This window comes from Electrophorus electricus, chromosome 11 (assembly GCF_041902795.1).
Source record: "Electrophorus electricus isolate QZ-2024a chromosome 11, ASM4190279v1, whole genome shotgun sequence".
Classification (NCBI taxonomy): domain Eukaryota; kingdom Metazoa; phylum Chordata; class Actinopteri; order Gymnotiformes; family Gymnotidae; genus Electrophorus; species Electrophorus electricus.
In genome coordinates, this window is record NC_137507.1 from 8,304,508 (window position 1) to 8,329,487 (window position 24,980).

At 46.4% G+C, this 24,980-nt stretch overlaps 1 protein-coding gene across 5 annotated transcripts in view; it reads right to left on the minus strand.

Annotated features, from left to right (window-relative positions):
- exoc4 (exocyst complex component 4) overlaps positions 1-24,980 on the minus strand; it is a 111,764-nt gene that overhangs the window by 69,964 nt on the left and 16,820 nt on the right. For 3 of the 5 annotated variants that reach the window (XM_035528011.2, XM_081723431.1, XM_081723432.1), the window contains exons 7-9: positions 21,921-22,095; positions 7,766-7,911; positions 6,661-6,749 (exon numbers count right to left, since the gene is read on the minus strand). In XM_035528011.2, coding sequence (XP_035383904.1) covers positions 6,661-6,749; positions 7,766-7,911; positions 21,921-22,095 — 410 coding nt within the window. The other 2 variants (XR_014126075.1, XM_081723433.1) reach the window with 2 other exon arrangements.

Here is a 24,980-nt window from a genome sequence, read left to right on the forward strand (position 1 = left end):
TGGGTTATGATGCCTGTCACAGGGGTCTGTGATGATATCAACTTGTATGTTGTATTGCTATTCCTAGTGCAACCAAGCTTCTCACTGCAAAGAACGCACACCATACAACCCCTGTACACAACAAATAAAAACCGGAACTGGCAAAAACGATTCCCCTGACAAGTTGACGTCCCCAAATCAAGTATAAAATCATCACTCAGTAAACCCAGAGAGAAGGTAAGCTGTTGAATAGTGCCAAAAGTTTTAATTTGTCTAACAACAATCCCCCAGTATGAAGCTTTGCTGTAAGGACTGACCTACAGAACAGCCTTGTGCCACACAACCCATCACAGGGGACACAGCACACTGAGACCCACTGATACGGTTTGATTGCATATTAAAGTAGAGAATGAGAACAGGCATAAGACCACAGTCACCTAGTGGTGTGAGTCTCCCTAGCCTATCAACATCTCTGATAAACACCACCACTGCAGTGAGTGGTAGTGTCATGGGTGACAGAGCACGTATGAGACCGCACGGACATTCACTAGGGTTCACCAAGATGAACTCGCAAAATAAAATTAAAAATACACTTCAAATCTGAAAGGCAGAGCTCAAAGTAATTCCGTCACAGATGTTGTGGGCTATCTGCCTCATCTCTGTCTGTCCGTAGTATTTGGTGAGGTTCATCACAATAAAGATAGCATCAGGTGACCCTCACATACGCCATCTATCAGCTAATCTAGGGCCATGCTTCAGCCAATAAGAGCCAGCCAATGTAAACTAGTGAGTACGAATGTGCTGCATATTAAAACAGTTCCTTTTCTCTGCCTCCGTCCTGTGTGTGTGTGTGTGTGTGTGTGAGATTACAAACACAATTATCTCAGCCAATCAACAACTATTGTGTGCTCTGAATTCTTCATGTGCATTCTCCTCCTCACCTCCTTCCTCAGGCAAACTCCAAACTTGTGACCTTCCATTCTTTTCTTTTCTTCCCCTCCCGCTCGTCACCGGTTGCCAGGCGCGTCATGATTGTGTGTCGTTTACACTAACAATTACTCTCTGGCAGCGTTTCTTGCCAGCGTCTTGTCTTAACTGCCCGGCTCGAGGAAGGCTTGATTGCACACAAGCTCTAGTCACCATTGGCCGAATGAAAAGGGCCGATAAACATCGACGCTGGCCATCTCCAGCTGAACGCGGGCGATGTGGATCAATCACGCCCTAAACAAAGTGCTGAGTGAGAGAGAGAGAGAGAGAGAGAGAGAGAGAGAGAGAGAGAGAGAGAGAGAGAGAGGGAGGGAGGAGAGATGGCTTGCATCTCTTATAGTCTACTGAGCCTTAGCAGACCACAAGTGTTCAGAGATCTAGGGGGGAAAAAAAGCACAAAGAGAAAAGAGGAGAGGGGGAGAGAATAAAAAACAGAAATATAAACGCAGAAGATGCGCGAAAAAGCTGTGAAAGGAAAGAGAGGCAGTGCAGGGAATTGAGCGAGACAGGGCCGCTCACGAGGACCAGGGCCTGAAGAGGATGCACCACGCACGCCCTTAATTCTCACAGTTATTGACATTTTCCGCACACAAAGCTCATTTTAATTTCAGGTACCGATTATTTGTATTATAAATCATAACAGAAGGGGTCAGCGCAAGTCAAGTATTGATTCGTCCTACAGTTGATAGCCTTGTTGCCTTGTAACACACAAAACACTGAAATGAAGAGGCACTCGAGGTACGTGCTGACGAGGGCCTCTCTACCTTCCCCAGAGCGTCACCCGCGTACCCACAAACCCTCCCCGAGGGGTGTCTGGGAGTTTTCCAGTGGTTCACTGCTGTGGCTTACCATTTTCTGCCTTTGTGAGTTTAGAGAGAGAAAGACAATAAAAGAGAAAATTGAGTTGAAGTGAGTTGTGGAAAAAAGAGAGAATCTACTAGTCTACTAGCTGAAGAATAAAAACAAAAATGGCTTCTAAAATCACTGAAAAGGCCGCGGTCCTCTCACACAGTAACCATGAGCGACATACCCCGAACCCCTCACATCTCTGATCCAGGATCAGCGGTCCTGCGTGTTAGAAAATGCTAATCAACACAGGTCCATCAACACAGTCTCCTTGCTCTGATTGGTGGGAGCTACAAGCTAAAAATGAGCAGGTTAAAAGCAAGCCTCGAGGGCACAAGGAAATTAACTTCACAGAGACATACATTTGTCTTCTCTTTATGAGATTTCACTCCAAAACAAAGATGGGGAGTGATATGGAAGTTGTCTGTTCTCCAGGTACATCACTATAACGGGCGACAGCAGAAAAGCCACGCTCGTTTCATATTATGCGCCGTTGTTTATTTCATTGTTTATATAGCTGTAATTCAGTTTTTCAGATTTTATTTTTTTGTTTACAACAATAGATGAAATTGCTTTCTACTTACCTTTTAATATTTTATAGGTTCATATCTTATATTTTCCTATATGCATTATTGAAAATTTCCACAAAGGCTTAAATAAAAGGGGAAAAATAAAGCACGAATACCTTTTGTGTGTCAAGCAATGAGAAACGGGTCTTTTCATTTGGTCATTTTGTACTATTTATTCCTCGAATTTACAGAAAATGTGCTATATCATGTGTGTCATTATCTGGATATGAATGACCTCTATCAGGATATGAGATTTTGGTCATATATCCCACAGACTTACATCCTTACCGCCAGCATCTCCTCAGCCAATGACAAGCCAACCAGAAAAGCACAGCCAATCACAAAAGGACTAGCTATCTCGCCTCAATCCTCACCACCCTCCTTCACGTCTCCGCTCCAAAGCTGCAACCTCTCTCCTCTGCGTCTGCCGAGTTCTGCGCTTCCCGCCTTATGAACTCTCTCGTCCCAGCACATCAGCTCCTCGGCCGCGTGGGGGTTGCCACCTGCCACGGCCGACATCCTTCAGGGTCACAACAGGGGAAGGTGCTAACTCCCGTAGCTCCACAGGTGCGCTCAAGGATCCTCGGGACGCTGGTTAGGATTGGGGGGGCTCTCCACACGCCCCGTCAGAACACTGGGACCTCAACACAAGCAGTCAACTCCTCAAGCATTCCCAGGCATGCCCCAGTAATACCCGTCTAACACAGGCTGTTCATCAGCTAGAAACCGTCTTTAACGGGCATCCTACCGCGAAGCTGCATTCACCCAAGTCCTTTATACCACGTCTTCAGTCTTACCCCTTCCTACACGTTTGTATTTAGCTCCTTAAAGCAGAAATCGATTAACTGAAAGCAGATACAAACGTAACCTTAATGCACCGATCCCTCGGAGAACTCAAACTTCAAGGTTCGTCTCTTCTGAGCAAGCAGCCTATGGAGCACTTAGGACGAGACGGGCCATCGCTCATACTCTGACAGTTCCACAGTCAGGACGGACCCTTGTACAGACGGCCCACGCGTCCTGTAGAACAGTAAAGCAACATTGGCTCTGCTAAAATATTTAAGGTCAAACTGTTTTCTATCAACAGGAAAAGAAGTCTAAGGATCCCTTCTCTCGGTCCTCCCTCTCTCACACACATACGCACGCACGCACGTGAGACATTTTTCCATTTGCACCTTTCTTGTTCTATTGTGCTTCACAAATCAGACTGACAGACAACAGCACTTGCTCTCCCGCGGACCAGTCAGTCAGGGCCAGCGCACACAATCTCGCCCACTCTCTGGGGAACGCCGCCATTATGCATAAACAAGATTGCTAATACCAAGTTCTCGCTCCTCTCTTGTCTCTCTCATTCTGCGAGGCTCGACGAGAAAACTTAATTTGTAACCCGCATGTGGGGAAAAAAAATCACATTTTAGTGCTTTGTGACTTCTCTAATCCCCCTACAGAAAGGAACAGAGAAGATTGTCTTCTATTTTGCACTCGCCCCAAGGATTGTGGGTAAGCGGAGAGACAAGCACTTAAGGCAACACTGTGTCTGTGTGGAGTGGGCAGGGCACATGATTGGGACCAGTATATATATTCAGTGCAGTATACAATATATGCGCACAGAGTGCAGTATACAGTATACACACTGAGTGTAGTATACAGTGGGTAGTGTGTGTGTGTGTGTGTGTGTGAGAGAGAGATATTATATATCACACACACACACACACACATTTTATATATATATATATATATATATATATATATATATATATATATATATATATATATATATACATACACACACATACGCATACATACATACATACATACATACATACATACACACACACACACACACACACACACACACACGCACGCACGCACACATACATACATACATACATAACACACAAACATACACATACACCCAGTCTCATTTATGTACTTTGTATGGCAGAATTGAGTTACTGTACACTTGGAAGAAATTCAGAGCTTGCTAAAAACCCATCTTATAATATTATTTAGTCCAGCAAAAACAGCCACAGAGGCTGCGTGACGGCTTGGGTTCAGAAGGTCCTCTGTTCATAGAGGCGACGAGAGGCATGTCTTATCCATTAGCCTGGGTGTGTATCTCGTGTGGGCACTAGTGCCAGAGGGCAGTGGGCGCATACAGACCAAAGAGAGCAAGGTGTGGCCTCGTGTGAGACAGTAATGAACTCTTCAGACGGAAGTTGGGGTTTAATCGAACTGTACGAGTTATGTTGGGGCAGGGAAGGTTGTAATTAAGCTTCTGAGGCTTGGGATGTGTTTTTATAATGACTGCCACGGCACTGCGGATCCAGCAGCCCAGGGGAAGCCAACGAGAGAGGGACAGAGAGGAGGGGAGGGAGAGAATGAGAGAGAGAGAGAGAGAGAGAGAGAGAGAGCGAGCGTGTGTGCGTGAGCACAAGTGGAGCTTTTAGCAGACCTTGAGCATTCAGATATGGCCCCTCTAGAGAAGACACACACTCCCCCCCCACCCCCCCCACACACACACAGGCAGGCAGGCACACAAACTGATACGTGTACACACACACACACACACACACACACACAATCATTTTGCCAAGACAGAAACTGATTAAATTTTGCATTATTCATGGGTCTTCAGCTTAGTTTGTGTAGCTTTTATTTCTTTCCATGTGTCATAAACTGTTCACTCGAGGCATAAATTTTAATGCATCTGGCCACACCACCATCATTACAGAGCATGTGTGATGGCACATGTCTGACACCTGTTGTGCTTAAGGGAAGGTAATTAATCCCATTTGACAAATAAATAAATAAAATAAGCAAAAAGAAAAGACCTAATACAGTGCCGGTTGGATAGTCTGAAGTACAGACTGTTGGCCTTGGAAAGCAGGATTAGACTTCGCATAGTACATAACTCTCCAAGCCAGGCAATTACGTGGCCATCCAATGGCCTCGGTTCCTCAGGCACTGGCAAGCGCTGCACACTTAATTAAAAGGAGGGAGAAACATTTCTCTGTCAGTCTCATTTCATATTTTCATACTTCTAATCTGGAAGGAGACCCCTGAATGGTTCTTATGCTGGAATAATGAAAACAATGACTTTCAACTCTCTACCCTCAGACCTTGCGAGACTTATTTGGCTTTTTAAATGATTCCATCCCCTCAGTCTCTACTCCTATTCACCCCTCAGACCGAAACCCGACACAGGCCTTTGTGACAGACTAAATGAAACAGGGAAATCTCATCTCCTTTTTTAACGCTGCAACCCACTCAACCGTCCAAATATTTCCTTTCCCCCTTTTCACAGTTGAAATGCCAGAGGCAGAGAGAGCAGAGTGGGGAGACTACATGAAGCCTATTTGGTGTCTTATCTAATGTTAATCGGAGCCTTTCGCTCGCACTGTGTGGGTGCGACAGGTCAGAGATGATTGGCACCCGCTATCAGACACAATCGCAGCCAGCATGCAAGGGATAGGCTGGAACATTCCTGCGCTACGCATGGATCCGCCGCTCCAAATAAGAGCGGCAAATCTCCAAGAAGCCCCTTCTATTTAAAGGAGGAGTGGAGAAGATCGTCCTACATCAGAACGCCGAAGGCCGGCCGGAGAAATCTTTTAGGGAGGAATGGAAACGTATTTACTGAGGAGTGACCGTCTTTCACCTCTCTTCTACTCTCTTTTTCCTCCACACCTCTCTCACCGTCTTCATCATTTTGCGCAGCTCGCGCATCTCCGTGGAATTGGGTGTGGAAAAAACACAAGCGGCATACAGTGTGCTGTGAAGCACTGCTGATTGAAACGGCAAGGTCATTCTGACGAGGGAACGAGGGAGAGAGGGAGGGAGAGAGAGAGAGAGAGAGAGAGGGAGGGAGGGAGGGAGGGAGGGGGAGAGATGAAGAGAGAGGAGATAGAGAGAAAAATAGAGAGGGGGAGGAGAGAGAGGGGGAGAGTGGTCAAAAGAGTGAGGAGGAGTCGAGGCATTGTGTATCTGTCTCACTCTAGAGTATGTATGTTTCTCTCCATATGTGTGTGTGTGTGTGTGTGTGTACACGTACGTACGCGTATTCATGTGAGGAAAGCGTCACGGACAGAAACAACCAGGAAGCAGAGGCGGTATAACAGGTTCAGGTCACGGAGCAGAGTGCAGTCTTGAGCTGTCCCTCGCCCTGCCCAAAGAGGACACCACCCCGGTCCCTGGCCTCCGTCTCCACCCCGGTCCCTGGCCTCCGACTCCACCCCGGTCCCTGGCCTCCGTCTCCACCCGGTCCCTCCTAACTCACCTTGCAGCTCTCCGCTCTTACTGTAGAGCTCCCGCCGTTGCTCACGCAGGTAGGCACTCATGCTGATGGCGTGCGAGGAAGACTCAAACCTGCAAAGAAGATAACACCACGAACGCATGTCGCAGTTGCCACATGAAAAGAATCAGAAGGAACTTAACAGAAAGATCATTACAGTACTGTGTGTGTTTATACATTATATAAAATAAATAAAAATAAAGTGCATGCAAACTAATGTGGAGGATTACGTATCGTAACAAAAACATGGTTTAAGTGCATTAATGTAAACTAATGTAGGACGAAATGTGAACGGAACGAAAACGTGGTTTAAATAAATAAACTGAAAAGGCGCTGGAGTATTTTATTTTATTTTCAGGTCTAGGTTCTGCATAGCAGTTAGCAGCCGTGTGAAAACTAGATTTTGTCATCACTTTTGTACATTTTTATACACGAAACATGGTGTGAAAGCACATAAGCAAGCTGTCTGAGATCACTTAATAACTGGAGGAGGTGTGAGACTCGGAAAGACACGTATATACAGGATCATTTAAACTTGCAGTTTGAACTATGGTAAATCGTGTAAATAACCTTTCATTACGTGTTAGCCACATTAACCTCAAACGCCAGGGAAACCTGAAGCAATCGTCAAGAGTCCAAACACTGAGCTGTAACAGCAGGAGTCAGAGGAAAGGTTTATGTCCTTGCATATGAGAAAGGTGTTTTATAAATGTACGTAGTAATAATAATAATAATAATAATAATAATGTCTTTTATGCACACCGGAATAAAGCAGCAGATGACCTTGAGTCAGTTTTGTCTCATCACATTTGTTGCAATGCTGAGCACCCAATTTGAATTCTGTTTGATGCGTTTGAAATCAAATTGCCAAACCAAAATACTCCCAATCAGAGCAGATCAACGTGGCCACCTAAAATAATCCCATCAGGCCTGTGCATGTCTCACGGGGGCTCATGACCAGAAAACCGGGGACTGCAACTAACACACAGTTCCGTTTTATTTTCCCTACATTAGCATGCATATAATTACCTAATGAGTAGAGTGAAATGGTTTGTAGTGAAATGGTTTGTCCCCTGATGAGAGGGCTTACTTGAACAGCGACTGTTTGGGGCGGACGGGTCGCTTCTTGGCGAAGAAGGCACCAAAGTCGCTACCGGTGCTGGCGTATGAGAGCTGGGCAGAGGGTTCAGCGGCGCTGCGAGTGTTTTTTACATCCAGGTAATCCATCAGCAACACCTGGCGGAACACGAGGGTGAGCAGACACATTTACAATTACGACTGGGTACAACTTGAGTAATTGAGGATTAAGCGTTGAACCAGCAACCTTCCAATTACAAGTCAATTACCTTAACCACTGAGCTACCACTGTCCTGACACGAGCTCACGTTAACGCCACAGCAGGAAATGACCGCTGCCCTACCCAAACCTGCACGAAGGTATTTCGATGTGAAGACCTTCGTGGACCTAAACACACTCACTCATAGTTAGCAAGCAAGTCAATTCTTCCTACAAGGTGGCAATACTGGAGAAAACACCCCACACAGGACTCCTAGATGACCACGTGTGTCCTTGATAGTTAAGATGGACCACCTGTCGAAGAGTCTGACCGGCAGTTGTTCGTCTGTCCGCTACAACCAAACCATGAGTAGAAGCCGAAGGGAAAATTATCTTTGTGGCCCGGATCAGTCAAAGTGAACAAATTCTTCTCCTCCGTCTCTCCAACTCCGAAAGCGCCAGCTATTCCCATACTTCCACCAGCGCAAATCCCATTAACCCTGATTAAAACTGCAGACCTCAGTTCATAAATATCCCATTTGACTACAGCCATAACCATTACAGCTTCAGAGGGGGTTCCGACAGATGGGGAAAGGAAGAAAAAAACAAAAAAACTTGAGCCTAACTTTTCTACAAATCACCCCCCCCCCCCCCCCCCGAAATTTCTAAGTGCTCCATAATTTATGTGCTCGATTTGCGACCCCGTACCCGAAACAAGGCCAAAGAACAGCACAGCAGATGGAAATACATCTGACTATTAATGGCGTAATTAAACCTGGAGAAGGGGGTCTCATCCACAGCCCTATTTGGGCCAGGCCAAACCCAGCAGTTACAGTGTGTCAGAGTATTAATTACTAATGACCGTCTGATTCTCTGACAGAGTGAGTTGAGTACGTAACCCCCGACTTAATTAAATGCCAGCAGTTGCCTGATGAAGGGGTTTCCAGCCTACTTCAATTACATTAACGAAGAAAGACTGGATTTTGGAGGAAATTAACCATGGGGGTTCTACAAGTACTACGGAGGGAAGTGCAGACACAGAAATAGAGGGAGGGAGGAAGAGAAAGAGAGTGAAGGACACAGAGAGAGAGGGGGCTGGAGAGAAGGAAGAGAGAGAGAGAGAGAACAGAGAGATGTAACGCAACAGAGCCTCAATCAACTGAAGCGGCACAACAAAGCAAGCTTGGCTGTGAGGAGGATACAAAATCAATGCTGTTATTTTCCTGTCAGACTAAACAAGTCTTGAACAAATGAACATGGATGCAACAGTCCAGACGGATGCAAAGTGTTTCCTCCGTCTAAAAGCCACTTGCCTCGCGGAAACTCGAAGAATGAACTTTGAGAATAGGACGGACCCAGTAGCACTCCAGTACCAGTGTTTACCAGAGCATGGCTGAGCTATTCTCAAACGCTTGTGTGTTAGAACAGGTATAGCACTTCAAGGAGTTAATGTGTTAAGTGTTGAGGGGAGACCAGAATAATACAATGTGCCCTACTGCTAACCCGCGGACTCCTGTAAGATGGTATTTGTGAAGTAACAAAGACCTACAGTAAGTGGCATGCACCCTGAGAAAAGGTCTGTTGGGGTTCACTGGTGTTTATTTAGGAAGTGGCCCCATGGTCTCCAGCTCCCTGCTGCTCCTTGTGACTTTGGAGGTCTTTTGTTCACTTCTCTGTCCAAACAACCCTGCGCCACGTAGGTCTGCATGGGGAGCAAGGCTCTTCTCTGCCTCGTCTATAAGCAAAGACGCTGGTCTTCATCGCGTTTCCTGGTGTTTGATGTCAGCATCGTACTGAAAGATTAATTGTTTATGAAGTTGGTGGGAAACCCCATGGATGAGCCAGTCAGAAAACCTCAGCACGATGCTCAACTGCGTCAATAATGTTTTATCGTAGCATTGTTTAGCATGCAATTAAACATGTATTGTTCAGATAATTGGTTTATGCATGATTTGTAGCCTAGGACTTTTAAAGACCATTATTTTGTGCACGGCCGTTTCCGTTACGGCAGGGACAAGGTTGTTTCCTCTTTAACTTTTGTGTATTTTCAGGTAAAAGGTACAATTAAATGAAGCCCACCCCACTGATTTAACAGTAAGTTTCTAGAACAGTTCAAAAGTTGTGACAACTTTAAGCATCCCTCACCTCTGACCCACTGAGCATAGCAGCTCCAAACGACCCTCTAGTTCAACATGAAGGGAAACATCACAACTGCTCCTGCTGTCAGGCAAGTGCCCGGCTCCCTTCAGATCCCTTCTGTGGACGCCATTTTTGCAGGGCCGTCTGATAGAGGTTTTTTTTTTAAGTGGCGTGATTCAACATAAGGAGGGTGGAAAGTGGGCGGAGGGGGTGAGGAGATGGGGAGCAGTATTCATTCGCTACTTTCAAGACCAGAACAAGCAGAGGAAGGGTAAGGGAACCTGGGAGAAAGGGCAAATGGTTTTTCCCACCAAATAACCGGCGGCTCCCCAGCAGTGATGCGCAAGAAGCTCTGTGGGTCCTCCTCCCCGCCCCCCCTCAGCATTAAGCTCAATCTGACTACGGCCCGGACAGGTGCGAATGACAGACGCACACGAAGGTGAAATCAGAGCGTAGCTCGTGAAGCCCCGAGCCCTTGTGGTGGAGGAGGCGTGCTCACCCTAACGAGCGCAGAGAAGCAGCACTCCTCCCCTCAATTAGTCAACACGCCAGGCTAATTAAAGAAGAGTAGAAGCACTGATGGAGGAAGGGGGCGGAGGAGCATCACCTGCACTCCCATCGTGAAGCACCAACTCGACCCATTAAGAAATTAAAGACGTAAACAACGCTGCCTTCCTTGCACTTCAGCTAATGCTATGTTTATTTTAAGAAAACGAGAATGCTTTCTTCTTGAGATCTTGAGTTCTCCAATTCCTCCTCTGCATTGATGTTAAAATGTGGCTAATATGGTAGAGAGTCATCAAAAAAATTAAGCAACTTTAGTCCACTTCCTTAGAGAGCACAGTACTGGGACTTTTTCTTGCATCACGCTGGCACATGCACAACGCACAACTATTTAAACGACCTTGGCTGGAAATGTGCCGAAGGCAACGAGGCAAATGTCCCAGTATGATTCTGGCTCTGGGAGCCCTAACGCCAGTGCACAGGAGGAAAAAACAATAGGAAGTGATAAAGCAAAAATATTTGCACTTTCATGCACGTACATCCTTGCGCACATGCACTGGTACCTTTCAATGCCATCTTTACTGTCTTCAGCATTACAGTTCACCATGACGCAGCTTTTGAAAATGAATGTAATTATTAACATTTTATTTTTGAATATTGAATAAAAATTGTGTCTCCATCAAATCCATGTGAGTATTATTTGTGATCATCAGATAACATTCCAAGGCCTAGTGTTATTCAATTTGGCAATTAACATAGGTACAGCTATTCTATTTTTTTCATTTTCAGAGCCTGGAACCAGAGGGGCACAGCACATACATCAAATTAAAACTTTTGATGAAAGATTAAAGCTTTTGATCCATGTAATGGCAAAAAGATCAGATACAGATATTAAACCAATCTTTAATAAATTATGCATAACTTGTAAAAAAAAAAAAAGTAATAATACAGACAGGACAATGCATGCCTGAAACTGCTGTAAAAATTGTCAGATGTCACTTCTGGTTCGATTTTCTGTACATGTTCATCTTTAATTACAGCCATGTTTTTTTTTTTTCCTATGTCAAAGACCTCAAAGGGTTACTAAAACTTGGAGTTTTTCAGTACGCAGCACTTATTACAAAGACCTGTTTTTACAGAGCAGAGAAAATGCCTGTGATTCAACATAATCACCAAACACGCAACACAAACACCTTCAAGAACACACTCGCAGTGCACGTGACGAAAACTCGTTAAAAGGTTCATCAGAGCAGACTCTTAACGAGCACTGGAGATGCAGCGAGCACACGACGAAAGGGAATGTAGCAATTACAGTTTTTTGTGATTAGGCAACTGCAGAGAGCACAAATGTGTTTTGATTAATTAACAATTAACGCAATTAATTTCACTGTGTATCCACACGCACTGGAGGGCATCTTTCAGCAACTGTAGAAATCCGCCATCAGCCTTAAAACCAAAATACATGTTGCAGACACAAAGAACACAAGGAATAATAAAAAATAATAAAAGGGATGATTAATCGTATACTATCGGTTACATAGCACTTCTCGGTGTGTGCTCTGGTAGCCTGATATGTAAACACGACAACTCAGGAGGGAGCTAAAATAGTACGGTGATTAAAACGTTAGCGCAACAGCAAAGGAAATGCGGATACTCCGTCTTTAATTAAAATCGGCCGTCGTCTTCCGGCTCCGTTCTGGCAGTTCCAGTTGCCTCGCCGTCACATCTCGGCTGCCGATCTCGCCGAACACTGTTTGAACAGTAAAACGGCCGCGTTTACCAGACATTGGGTGGGTGCAGAGTTCATTTCGCCTCCGGTTACGTCGGTATCTGAGACACATTAGTAATATGCACCACAGGCCTATGTAGGTGAAGAGATGAAAGTTAGTGGGTGAAAGTTAAGGTTAAATTGGTTTCCCGAAGCCTCAGGCAATAGGCACCCATTAGGAGTATGAATGGCCAAGATGATAAACTGGGTTGGAACTGGAGCCAAGCTGATGAGGAATTCCCAAGAATTACAGCGCTCGAGGACCTGACGTCCGTGTGCAAGTACACAGCACAAAAGAGAACAGCCTCGAGTTCACTTCCATCCTGCAATAATTTCATATTTATTCATATTTTATGGGCAGTGGCGATTACTTAAAAGCACATTAAGTAGTTCACCATAATGCAATTTCTAAGATTAGCAAACCTACAGCCCCCACCCTTAACACCAGTCACCATGACGATTAGGTCGTCAGTTACCACATTTACTGTCTGATACAGTTGTGTCTCCAGCTAGCGTCTCCTTCTGGGCTTACAGCTGTCAGTCAAAGAAACTTCTGTCAGAGAGAAAAGTAGAGAACTTGCTGCTAAACCAAAATGTGGCAGTTGTGTCATCTGCGAAACATTAAACCTGATTCATGTTTGACTCGCTGCACGGAGTGGCTGCCCTTTAAAAGGGTCTGCTGAACAACGGGGCATTAGAATTCCAGGCAACACTGCCTAGAGTGGTCAGCACGGAGTCATTAGTGAGAGGCAAGCCACAACAAAACGCGTGATTACCGCCATAATTTATGAACTTTGAGAGGTGTGCCACCCGCCCCGAAAAACAGCCTCAGCTACACAGCCTGGGGAGCAGAGGGGCATCGAGTGTTCAAACACGGATATTTAGCATAGCGATTTACAATGCGTCTTTTAGACCAAAACACAATAGTGTATTTAATGATCGAGCCTTTGTTGTTTACACCCTCAATCACTGGCACTCCGGCATCCCACTGACAGGTTTTTGGACTCGCTGACTGTCCACAAAAAGTAGGACGCACACTCACTACAGCTAAACAAGCAGTAAACACGAATCCATGTTAGTATTGTCCGCGTTTTGAGTTTCTTTCTGTCCAACGTGTTGCTACTGTCCATCTGCCTCCAGCGTGCTGCCTCTCTCGTCTGACTTACTGCCTCTGATGTGCTGCCTCTCTCGTCCGACTTGCTGGAGAATATGCAACCAGATCACTATAGCATGTACAGACAGAGGGGTCAAAGGCCACACAACCACTATGACTCAGCAACTGCTGTGACCCAATCAAAGTGGAGTGAGAGCAGACTGAGTCCAAGTCCATTAAAGGGACAGAAATCCCAGAGAATGGAGTTCAAAGAATCTCCTCATGAAATGTTTACAAGTCATCATGCACAAAGATCATCACCTTCTGGGTTCCCCATCATCTCAAGTTTATAAAGTCCAAAAATGTACGTGCAATCTTCTTCATCAGACACCTACAGAGAGCAGAATCCAACAGTGCGCTGAAACGCTAAAACACTCCCTGGTGGTTAGCAGTACATTCCACAGCAAAGGCTGGAGAATGGTTGATCTGGTCCATTCTGATATACTTAATCTGGAAAGGCGGTTGATCTGGTCCATGCTGGCATAAGTAATCTGGAAAGGCGGTTGATCTGGTCCATACTGCTGTATGCAATCTGACGGATGATCCGCTCCATTCTGACATAAATAATCTGGAAAGGCGGTTGCTCTGCTCCGTTCTGGTGTACATAATCTGGAAAGGCGGTTGATCTGGTCCATACTGCTGTATGTAATCTGGAAAGGCGGATGATCTGCGCCGTTCTGGCGTATGTAATCTGGAGCTCATTCCATTCCCAAGGCTCTCCAGGCTGTACCAGACATCATCTACACAGAACCTGTCATAAACCCTGACGTTTCCAGTCACTCTTCCAATAGCATAAATTGCTTTATTTGCAATTTGCTGGGGGGGAAAAAAACCAGTGACTCTCCTCTATAAAACCAGAGGCCTGTACAGCAGTGCTTCATAGCGCCAAAGACCCATAAACGAGGGACAGAGAAAACTAAACCAATGGAACAACCAGGAACCAAAGGTAAACAGACACAACAAGCAAACATGGAAACAGGGACGTCAGGAGGGTTGCCATTCGTGACACACACTGTGTAAACTCACAGTTCCTCTACCGTTACACACTGTGTAAACTCACAGTTCCTCTACCGTTACACACTGTGTAAACTCACAGTTCCTCTACCAGTACACACTGTGTAAACTCACAGTTCCTCTACCGTTACACACTGTGTAAACTCACAGTTCCTCTACCGGTACACACTGTGTAAACTCACAGTTCCTCTACCGTTACACACTGTGTAAACTCACAGTTCCTCTACCAGTACACACTGTGTAAACTCACAGTTCCTCTACCAGTACACACTGTGTAAACTCACAGTTCCTCTACCAGTACACACTGTGTAAACTCAGTTCCTCTACCGTTACACACTGTGTAAACTCACAGTTCCTCTACCGTTACACACTGTGTAAACTCACAGTTCCTCTACCAGTACACACTGTGTAAACTCAGTTCCTCTACCGTTACACACTGTGTAAACTCACAGTTCCTCTACCGTTACACACTGTGTAAACTCACAGTTCCTCTACCAGTACACACTGTGTAAACTCACAGTTCCTCTACCAGTACACACTGTGTAAACTCAGTTCCTCTACCGTTACACACTGTGTAAACTCACAGTTCCTCTACCGTTACACACTGTGTAAACTCACAGTTCCTCTACCGTTACACACTGTGTAAACTCACAGTTCCTCTACCAGTACACACTGTGTAAACTCAGTTCCTCTACCGTTACACACTGTGTAAACTCAGTTCCTCTACCGTTACACACTGTGTAAACTCAGTTCCTCTACCGTTACACACTGTGTAAACTCAGTTCCTCTACCGTTACACACTGTGTAAACTCACAGTTCCTCTACCAGTACACACTGTGTAAACTCACAGTTCCTCTACCAGTACACACTGTGTAAACTCACAGTTCCTCTACCAGTACACACTGTGTAAACTCACAGTTCCTCTACCAGTACACACTGTGTAAACTCACAGTTCCTCTACCAGTATACACTGTGTAAACTCAGTTCCTCTACCAGTACACACTGTGTAAACTCACAGTTCCTCTACCAGTACACACTGTGTAAACTCAGTTCCTCTACTGTTACACACTGTGTAAACTCAGTTCCTCTACCGTTACACACTGTGTAAACTCACAGTTCCTCTACCGTTACACACTGTGTAAACTCACAGTTCCTCTACCAGTACACACTGTGTAAACTCACAGTTCCTCTACCGTTACACACTGTGTAAACTCACAGTTCCTCTACCAGTACACACTGTGTAAACTCAGTTCCTCTACTGTTACACACTGTGTAAACTCAGTTCCTCTACCGTTGCACACTGTGTAAACTCACAGTTCCTCTACCGTTACACACTGTGTAAACTCACAGTTCCTCTACCAGTACACACTGTGTAAACTCAGTTCCTCTACCGTTACACACTGTGTAAACTCAGTTCCTCTACCGTTACACACTGTGTAAACTCAGTTCCTCTACCGTTACACACTGTGTAAACTCACAGTTCCTCTACCAGTACACACTGTGTAAACTCACAGTTCCTCTACCAGTACACACTGTGTAAACTCACAGTTCCTCTACCAGTACACACTGTGTAAACTCACAGTTCCTCTACCGTTACACACTGTGTAAACTCACAGTTCCTCTACCAGTACACACTGTGTAAACTCACAGTTCCTCTACCAGTACACACTGTGTAAACTCACAGTTCCTCTACCAGTACACACTGTGTAAACTCACAGTTCCTCTACCAGTACACACTGTGTAAACTCAGTTCCTCTACTGTTACACACTGTGTAAACTCAGTTCCTCTACCGTTGCACACTGTGTAAACTCACAGTTCCTCTACCGTTACACACTGTGTAAACTCACAGTTCCTCTACCGTTACACACTGTGTAAACTCACAGTTCCTCTACCAGTACACACTGTGTAAACTCAGTTCCTCTACCGTTACACACTGTGTAAACTCACAGTTCCTCTACCAGTACACACTGTGTAAACTCACAGTTCCTCTACCGTTACACACTGTGTAAACTCACAGTTCCTCTACTGTTACACACTGTGTAAACTCAGTTCCTCTACTGTTACACACTGTGTAAACTCACAGTTCCTCTACTGTTACACACTGTGTAAACTCAGTTCCTCTACCGTTACACACTGGCTTTCCCAAGTTTGCTCTTCTCATGCATCTCATGTCTTTTAATGCATTTTTACCTCTTTTTTCCTTACTTGAAACTTCTTTTGAAATGGTGTTCAAAGCCGCTCTGTCTTTCACAAATCATTATCTCCTTCCTTTATGCTCGCAAAGTAGCTGAGAGCAAAAGTCTGATATGGATTTGAACGTCCAAAAACTCAAGTTTGCCCTTGTCTTAAATGACTGAGTAGGGCATAGTTAGGCAAACAGGAACGGAGCAGCAGGACTGATAAAAGGAGAGGATTGATCACCGTTTCCTCTCATCCATCCAAGCAGGACAGTCATGTCTCCCGTTCAGCTGAAAGGTCAACTCTCATGCTTCTCTCGGGGCCAAAAATGGAAGAGGACTAAAGAAGATTAAAGCTAAGGGACAGGTCGAATAAAAAATTTAAATTGGAGGAATAGAGAGAGAGAGAGAGAGAGAGAGAGAGAGTGTGAGCGCGAGCAAAAAGAGAGTTCACCAAATCTCATCTACTGTCCAGAAGAACAAGAGGGTATCGACATCCAAGTCCGTTCTCAATGTCTCAGACTTTTCCTCGCCTGTGATGGGCTTACATAAGGCACTTTCCACTCGAACCAGACCTCACCACTGGAACCCGGACCTGAGTGGAGACAGCCTCGTTCCCCGCTAGACTGGACGTCTTTCAAAACAGCCACCACTGCCATCAATACTCCCACACCCGTCTTAGTCCTGCATCAAGAACTACGAAGTCATTCGAACTCGCTTTCCCTCGAGCTGCAGGTGTGTAAACTTTTAGAGGTTCTGTCCTTCTCATGCTAAAATTTATAGATCATCGATGTTGGGTATGAAGTAGTTGCTAATGTATTCAAATGGCTCTAATAACTCAGTGCAGGCCAGGGGTATCTGACCCAGGGCAACTGAGGACATAGTGGACAGTTAGGGGGTTTTTGTTTTTTGTTTTGTTTTTTTGCTCAACCCATGAAGTGCTCTTCCTCCTCCACCCACAACCACACCCCGTGTGTCACTACCTCTTCTACATCCGAGGTTAGCAACTCACACTCTCTCTCTCTCACACACACACACGCTAAATTGCATTTTCTAGCACTGCCTGATTAATACACTGCATGCATAAATGCTGTCACAAAGTCACGCCAGTTCATACCATGCAGAAACGTGCTCAACTCCGTGCTCGATACAGCTGAGCTTTCACCAGGCTATGGGGAAATTATCTCGGTTTTATTGGAAATAATTTTGGTTCATGTTCAAAACAGTGTGCAGGCATACCTGTTGAGTGTCATTAATGTTATTAGTGTTATTAATTTACAAGAAGTGTGTGGTCTATTTATCAACCTGTTGAAGAAAACAATCATTTCATCTTCAGCTTCAGTATTTTGGTTCCTCTTGGGTGTGCAGCAAACACCACCACACTGCCTGTGTCCCTCACGGCCAGGAGCGGAGGGACAGTCAGACAGACAAGAAAGAACAAACGACTGAATGTAAAATAAAACATTTTTAAAAAAGTCCATCTCCTGTTATGAGGATTCTAATCAAGCGATTACATTATCTCCCATCACAGGGGGGTTTAACCCAGTGCCCCAGGCGCCAGTCGGGCTTAGACACGGAGAACCGCTACGGGAACTTAATGAGATCCATTACAGAAAGGCAAGAAACTCGGTAGGAGCAAAAACGCACAAACGCACTCACACACACACACACAGACCCACCCACACACACAGACCCCCCCCCAAACTCACAGACCCCCCCCACACACACCCCCCCCCACACACACAGACCCCCCCCACACACACACACACACACAGACCCCCCCCCACACACACACACACACAGACCCACCCCCCACACACACGCAGACAGACCCACACACACACAGACCCACACACCCACACCCACATACAGACCCCCACACCGACCCACCCACATACCCACACACACACACACACACAGACCCACACACCCACACCCACATACAGACCCCCACACCGACCCACCCACATACCCACACACACACACACACACACACATACAGACCCACACACACACACACAGACCCCTACACACACACACAGACAGACCCCTACACACACACACAGACCCCTACACACACACACACACATACAGACCCCCCCACCCACACATACAGACCCCCCCACACACACATACATACAGACCCCCCAACACACACACATACATACAGACCCCCCAACACACACACATACATACAGACCCCCCACACATACATAGACCCCCCACACATACATAGACCCCCCACACATACATAGACCCCCACACACACACCCCCACACACATACACACAGATACAGACCCCCCCACACACACAGATACAGACCCCACACACACACACACAGACCCCCCCCACACACACACACAGACCCCCACAGACAGACCCCCACACACACAGACCCCCCACAAACACACACAGACCCCCCCCACACACACAGACCCCCCCCACACACACACAGACCCCCCACACACACAGACCCCCCCACACACAGACCCCCCCACACACACAGACCCCCCCCACACACACAGACCCCCCCCACACACAGACCCCCACACACACACAGACCCCCACACACACACAGACCCCCACACACAGCTTCTCCTCACACTCCTGTCTCCGTGGCTCAGTCTTCACGGCAGCCTTTATGCTGTACCTTTGAGTTGTCAGAGCTCCTCTTAAATCACTCCCCCATCACGTGCCTCTCACTCTGGTCCTCTGGGTAAGATGTGATTCCAGATTAGTGACTGAGCAGCATGCAACTCCCAGACTTCATATGCAAACCATGGGAAATTCACGCCACCTCATGCAACAGTAGACCGAAGACGCAAGATCTGAAAAAAGAAACTGCGCTGAAAAGATCAGAGCTAATTCCAACCTAAATCTCAAATAACGAGCCACGATGCCACACCATTAAGCTCTTATTTCTGCATTTTTCAAAATTTCCTCCAAACACACATCACTAGCATGATGTGTGTGTGTGTGTGCGGGGGCTACAGTACAAGGTGTGCTGCACATGACTGTATGTGTACTGTGCCAAGAATTCAGACCTTACAGTAATCAAAACAAAACACACACAAAACACTTTCATTCTGTCAAAGCAAAGGAAAAATTACACAAGCTTTGTCTCCTCAAGCCACAGTTGGCAAGGCTGCACCCTACTTTTCCTCGCTGTCTCCCTCTCGCTCTCTGAAAGAGGGAGAAAGTACAAGGTCACACCGTGACTTCCAGCCTTGGCTGATGGAGTGATGACAAACCCATTTACTCATTCTCAGCCTATACTGCCACTCTCCACCGTTTCATTCTGCTTATTCTCTCGCTCTCTCTCGCTCACTCACACACAGCGTCCTTTCCATTGTGGAGGCGTGGAATATAATAACTACTGAGAGAGTTTAAGAGCCACAGGAAGGAGCGCGAGCTAGAGAGACAAGGCGACCAGACACACAGGCAAAGGTACAAGCCCACCAGCAGCAGAGCCGTGTGTGCATAGGAGAAGCCTTCCTCATGCAGGACGACGTTTCTTCTATGAAGTTTTACACGTCCTGTGTGTTTGCTTTAAGGAACCACAGAGAATGCTTATTGTGTAGTGAATTCTGGTGTTATGATGTACTGCACAGCTTTAAAGACAGACAGCCAGACACACACACAATGATAAGAATTAAACAAATACCATGCAGACAGATACACTTGCACTCTGGAATGCACTTCAAGTCTCGAAATTCTCAGCAGGTTGCCTTAACAGCTGTTCATCTCACCTGCCCATCAATCTGCTATTAAACACACACACACACACACACACACACACACACACTATGGCATGGGAGCTAATGTGGGTTATTCACCAAACTTAAGCATCACACTTCGAACTCTCTCCACCGGGCCCCTAACCATCCTAAACACAACTTCTGTAGACATTACTTCCTTATTTAGGAATGCACATTTCTGTCAACTCCGAAAACAGGAGCAGAAGAAATATTTATACCTAAAATAGTCAGGAATCCTCATGTGCAAAACATGTAAAGTTCCCATAGGTAGTTATCTTTCAAACGGCATTCAGACACGCTAGAACTCTCTGGACAGACTGGACTGTGGGACAAACCCTGTATAGGGAAAACCTGAACTGCACAGACTCTTGGGAGAGACGTGGATGGTCTAAGCCTGTATGTAACAGCCTTAGATGTATGCAACGGAGTATTAACCCGTTTCCTCTAGACCTGCATGGTGTTCGTGTGTGTGAGATACAGCAGGCCCGTGAGGAATGCCTCTGAACCTATTGCATGGAGCTATCTGAGTACCCGTTGCCATGGCTCCCAGCTGCATTATTGTGCATGCCACTCACATACGCCATCCCGCGTGAGACCCCCCCGCGTGAAACCCCATCCTCCCCCTACTGTCCTGCCGATGCACTCTTAGCACAGCTGATCTACAAGACAGAGTGCTGACTGACCGTGGCTTCATTAGCCTTCACCCTCCCTCTTACTCTTGGTTAACTTCCTATCTGCCCACAGTATGAAACCATGATTAATCTTGATGTCTGTCCAAGTGAATCTTTTTCACGCTGACATCACGCAGCACTGACTAGGAGGGGATGAGTTATCCTCCTTGATCTGTCCAAGCCCTGAAGCATAACAGGACCACAGTATTCCAGACGAGGTCCATATTGCAGTTATGACCACAGTATTCCAGACGAGGTCCATATTGCAGTTATGACCACAGTATTCCAGACAAGGTCCATGCTGCGGTTATAAGCACAGTATTCCAGACAAGGTCCATACTGCAATTATAAGCACAATATTCCAGTCGAGGTCCATACTGCAGTTATAAGCACAGTATTCCAGACAAGGTCTGGATATTGTGATCCTAAAGTTTCTAGTGATCATCTAACCCAAACCTAAAGCATACATTTTGTTTTTATGGATGCAGTAGTAAATATTTTGGGGTACATGGGCCTTGTATTGGTCCAGAAAACAGCCTAATAACAGGGGGAATGACAAGCCCAAAATTAATGAAGACAGTTAGTGTTCATCTGTCATAACAAAGCTTCTGTATGAAGACGTTTTGGTGTGGCATTAACGTGCATTAACACGATGACGGATGACAACGGCTGAAATCCGAATCCGATCGGACATGGGAGTGTAATTGTGCCTTTGACACTGCGTCAACCATGAGACGTGAGGTGCGAATGAACCTGGGATAAATAAAGAGAGGCAAAATCTGACCTGCAGCACGGTCTGGATTTTGGCAGAGACGTCGGCCTGATCATAGAGTTTGATCCCCTCCTGGGATCCGTGGGGAGACACCACGATCTGCTGCAGATGGTTCAGGACCACACTGTGAGCGGTCGCCACCGCCTTAAACTTGTCAAACAGCAGCTCAAGCAGTTCCAGCAGCAGCCTGAGGGTGGCAGCAGAGAGAAAGGGAGAATGCCGAGAGCAGGAGAGAGAGAGAGAGAGAGAGAGAGAGAGAGAGAGAGTGTGTGAGAGAGACATGCATAAAAAATATCATCAATAGTGCAACTACCACAACACTTTGACCCTTCCCGTCATGACTTGTCTTTATCGCCATGGCGCTTCTCGTGACACCACGTCCAGCCCCAGTTCTCGTCGTGTGATGCCTGAGCTCTGCACCAAACGGTCAGAGTCCAGCCGCCAAAATAACCGTCAGACGCCCTTGCAGCTCAGCGACAGGGCTCCACGAACGTGTTTCTGATGAACACAGAGACGGTAGGGTGCTGACAGCCTTTCCCTGCTGATCCAGAGCAGCTGTTCACAAAACAACAATTAGCAGCATCTGTCAGATTCCCCTGGTCCGCTAGGACGGCCAACATCTGTCTGCAGTTTTCTTTTTTCTTTTTTTTTTTTCCTGTTTCTTGTTCGCGGGGACGCTGGGACACTGGTGGACTAGACATGTTCCAGAAAGCTGCCTCTGCTGCAGGAAAAAGAGCAGGACAGGAAGTAGCTTCAGGACGCCCTGTCTCAGCACACCAGTGAGACGGATGTGGTGGATTATTAGTGTGTCCGAATGGTTTGGTGAGGAGTGTGATGCACGCAGATGTTCGGAAAGATGGCACAGCAACTGTTTTTGCACATAGGAGAGGTTTGGAGGACACACTAATGGGAATGACAACGCAGCAGAGACACAGACACAGACACACACACACACACACACACACACACACAGGTGAATGCAGTATTTTGTCTAGTTGCATGTGAGTTTAAATCAGCATATTCTCTGATCCACGCTCCTCCTTGAGCACTATACAAGGATGCCTTCCCATCTATGCTGAGGTTTCCATAGCAACAGTCCCCTACCTTAACTTGTGCAAGCTGTCAGACACAGAGAAGTAAACAGAGGAATGACTCGAGATTCAAAATGAGATCCTTTTTTAGCAAGTCTAATGTGTCACAAAGGACCAGAGCAGTGAGGTGTTGCACCGTTAAAAGGTAAATCAACTGATACACTCAATCTGCATACAAACCAAAATAACAGTGATGTTAGGATGTGATGAGAGCAGAGACATGCTTCCAGTGGGTTTAAGAGTTAGGGTTAGTCCTGCTTCCAGTGGGTTTAAGAGTTAGGGTTAGTCCTGCTTCCAGTGGGTTTAAGAGTTAGGGTTAGTCCTGCTTCCAGTGGGTTTAAGGGTAAGGGTTAGTCCTGCTTCCAGTGGGTTTAAGGGTAAGGGTTAGTCCTGCTTCCAGTGGGTTTAAGGGTAAGGGTTAGTCCTGCTTCCAGTGGGTTTAAGGGTAAGGGTTAGTCCTGCTTCCAGTGGGTTTAAGGGTAAGGGTTAGTCCTGCTTCCAGTGGGTTTAAGGGTAAGGGTTAGTCCTGCTTCCAGTGGGTTTAAGGGCGAGGGTTAGTCCTGCTTCCAGTGGGTTTAAGGGCGAGGGTTAGTCCTGCTTCCAGTGGGTTTAAGGGCGAGGGTTAGTCCTGCTTCCAGTGGGTTTAAGAGTTAGGGTTAGTCCTGCTTCCAGTGGGTTTAAGAGTTAGGGTTAGTCCTGCTTCCAGTGGGTTTAAGGGTAAGGGTTAGTCCTGCTTCCAGTGGCTTAAGGGTTAGGGTTAGTCCTGCTTCTATTGGCTTTAAGGGTAAGGGTGAGGGTTAGTCCTGCTTCCAGTGGCTTTAAGGGTGAGGGTTAGTCCTGCTTCCAGTGGCTTTAAGGGTAAGGGTTAGTCCTGCTTCCAGTGGCTTTAAGGGTAAGGGTTAGTCCTGCTTCCAGTGGGTTTAAGGGTAAGGGTTAGTCCTGCTTCCAGTGGGTTTAAGGGTAAGGGTTAGTCCTGCTTCCAGTGGGTTTAAAGGTAAGGGTTAGTCCTGCTTCCAGTGGGTTTAAGGGTAAGGGTTAGTCCTGCTTCCAGTGGGTTTAAGGTTGAGGGTTAGTCCTGCTTCCAGTGGGTTTAAGGGTGAGGGTTAGTCCTGCTTCCAGTGGCTTTAAGGGTGAGGGTTAGTCCTGCTTCCAGTGGCTTTAAGGGTGAGGGTTAGTCCTGCTTCCAGTGGCTTTAAGGGTGAGGGTTAGTCCTGCTTCCAGTGGCTTTAAGGGTGAGGGTTAGTCCTGCTTCCAGTGGCTTAAGGGTTAGGGTTAGTCCTGCTTCTATTGGCTTTAAGGGTAAGGGTTAGGGTTAGTCCTGCTTCTATTGGCTTTAAGGGTAAGGGTGAGGGTTAGTCCTGCTTCTATTGGCTTTAAGGGTAAGGGTTAGTCCTGCTTCTATTGGCTTTAAGGGTAAGGGTGAGGGTTAGTCCTGCTTCCAGTGGCTTTAAGGGTAAGGGTGAGGGTTAGTCCTGCTTCCAGTGGCTTTAAGGGTGAGGGTTAGTCCTGATTCCAGTGGCTTTATGGGTGAGGGTTAGTCCTGCTTCCAGTGGGTTTAAGAGTTAGGGTTAGTCCTGCTTCCAGTGGGTTTAAGAGTTAGGGTTAGTCCTGCTTCCAGTGGGTTTAAGAGTTAGGGTTAGTCCTGCTTCCAGTGGGTTTAAGGGTAAGGGTTAGTCCTGCTTCCAGTGGGTTTAAGGGTAAGGGTTAGTCCTGCTTCCAGTGGGTTTAAGGGTAAGGGTTAGTCCTGCTTCCAGTGGGTTTAAGGGTAAGGGTTAGTCCTGCTTCCAGTGGGTTTAAGGGTAAGGGTTAGTCCTGCTTCCAGTGAGTTTAAGGGTAAGGGTTAGTCCTGCTTCCAGTGGGTTTAAGAGTTAGGGTTAGTCCTGCTTCCAGTGGGTTTAAGGGCGAGGGTTAGTCCTGCTTCCAGTGGGTTTAAGGGCGAGGGTTAGTCCTGCTTCCAGTGGGTTTAAGGGCGAGGGTTAGT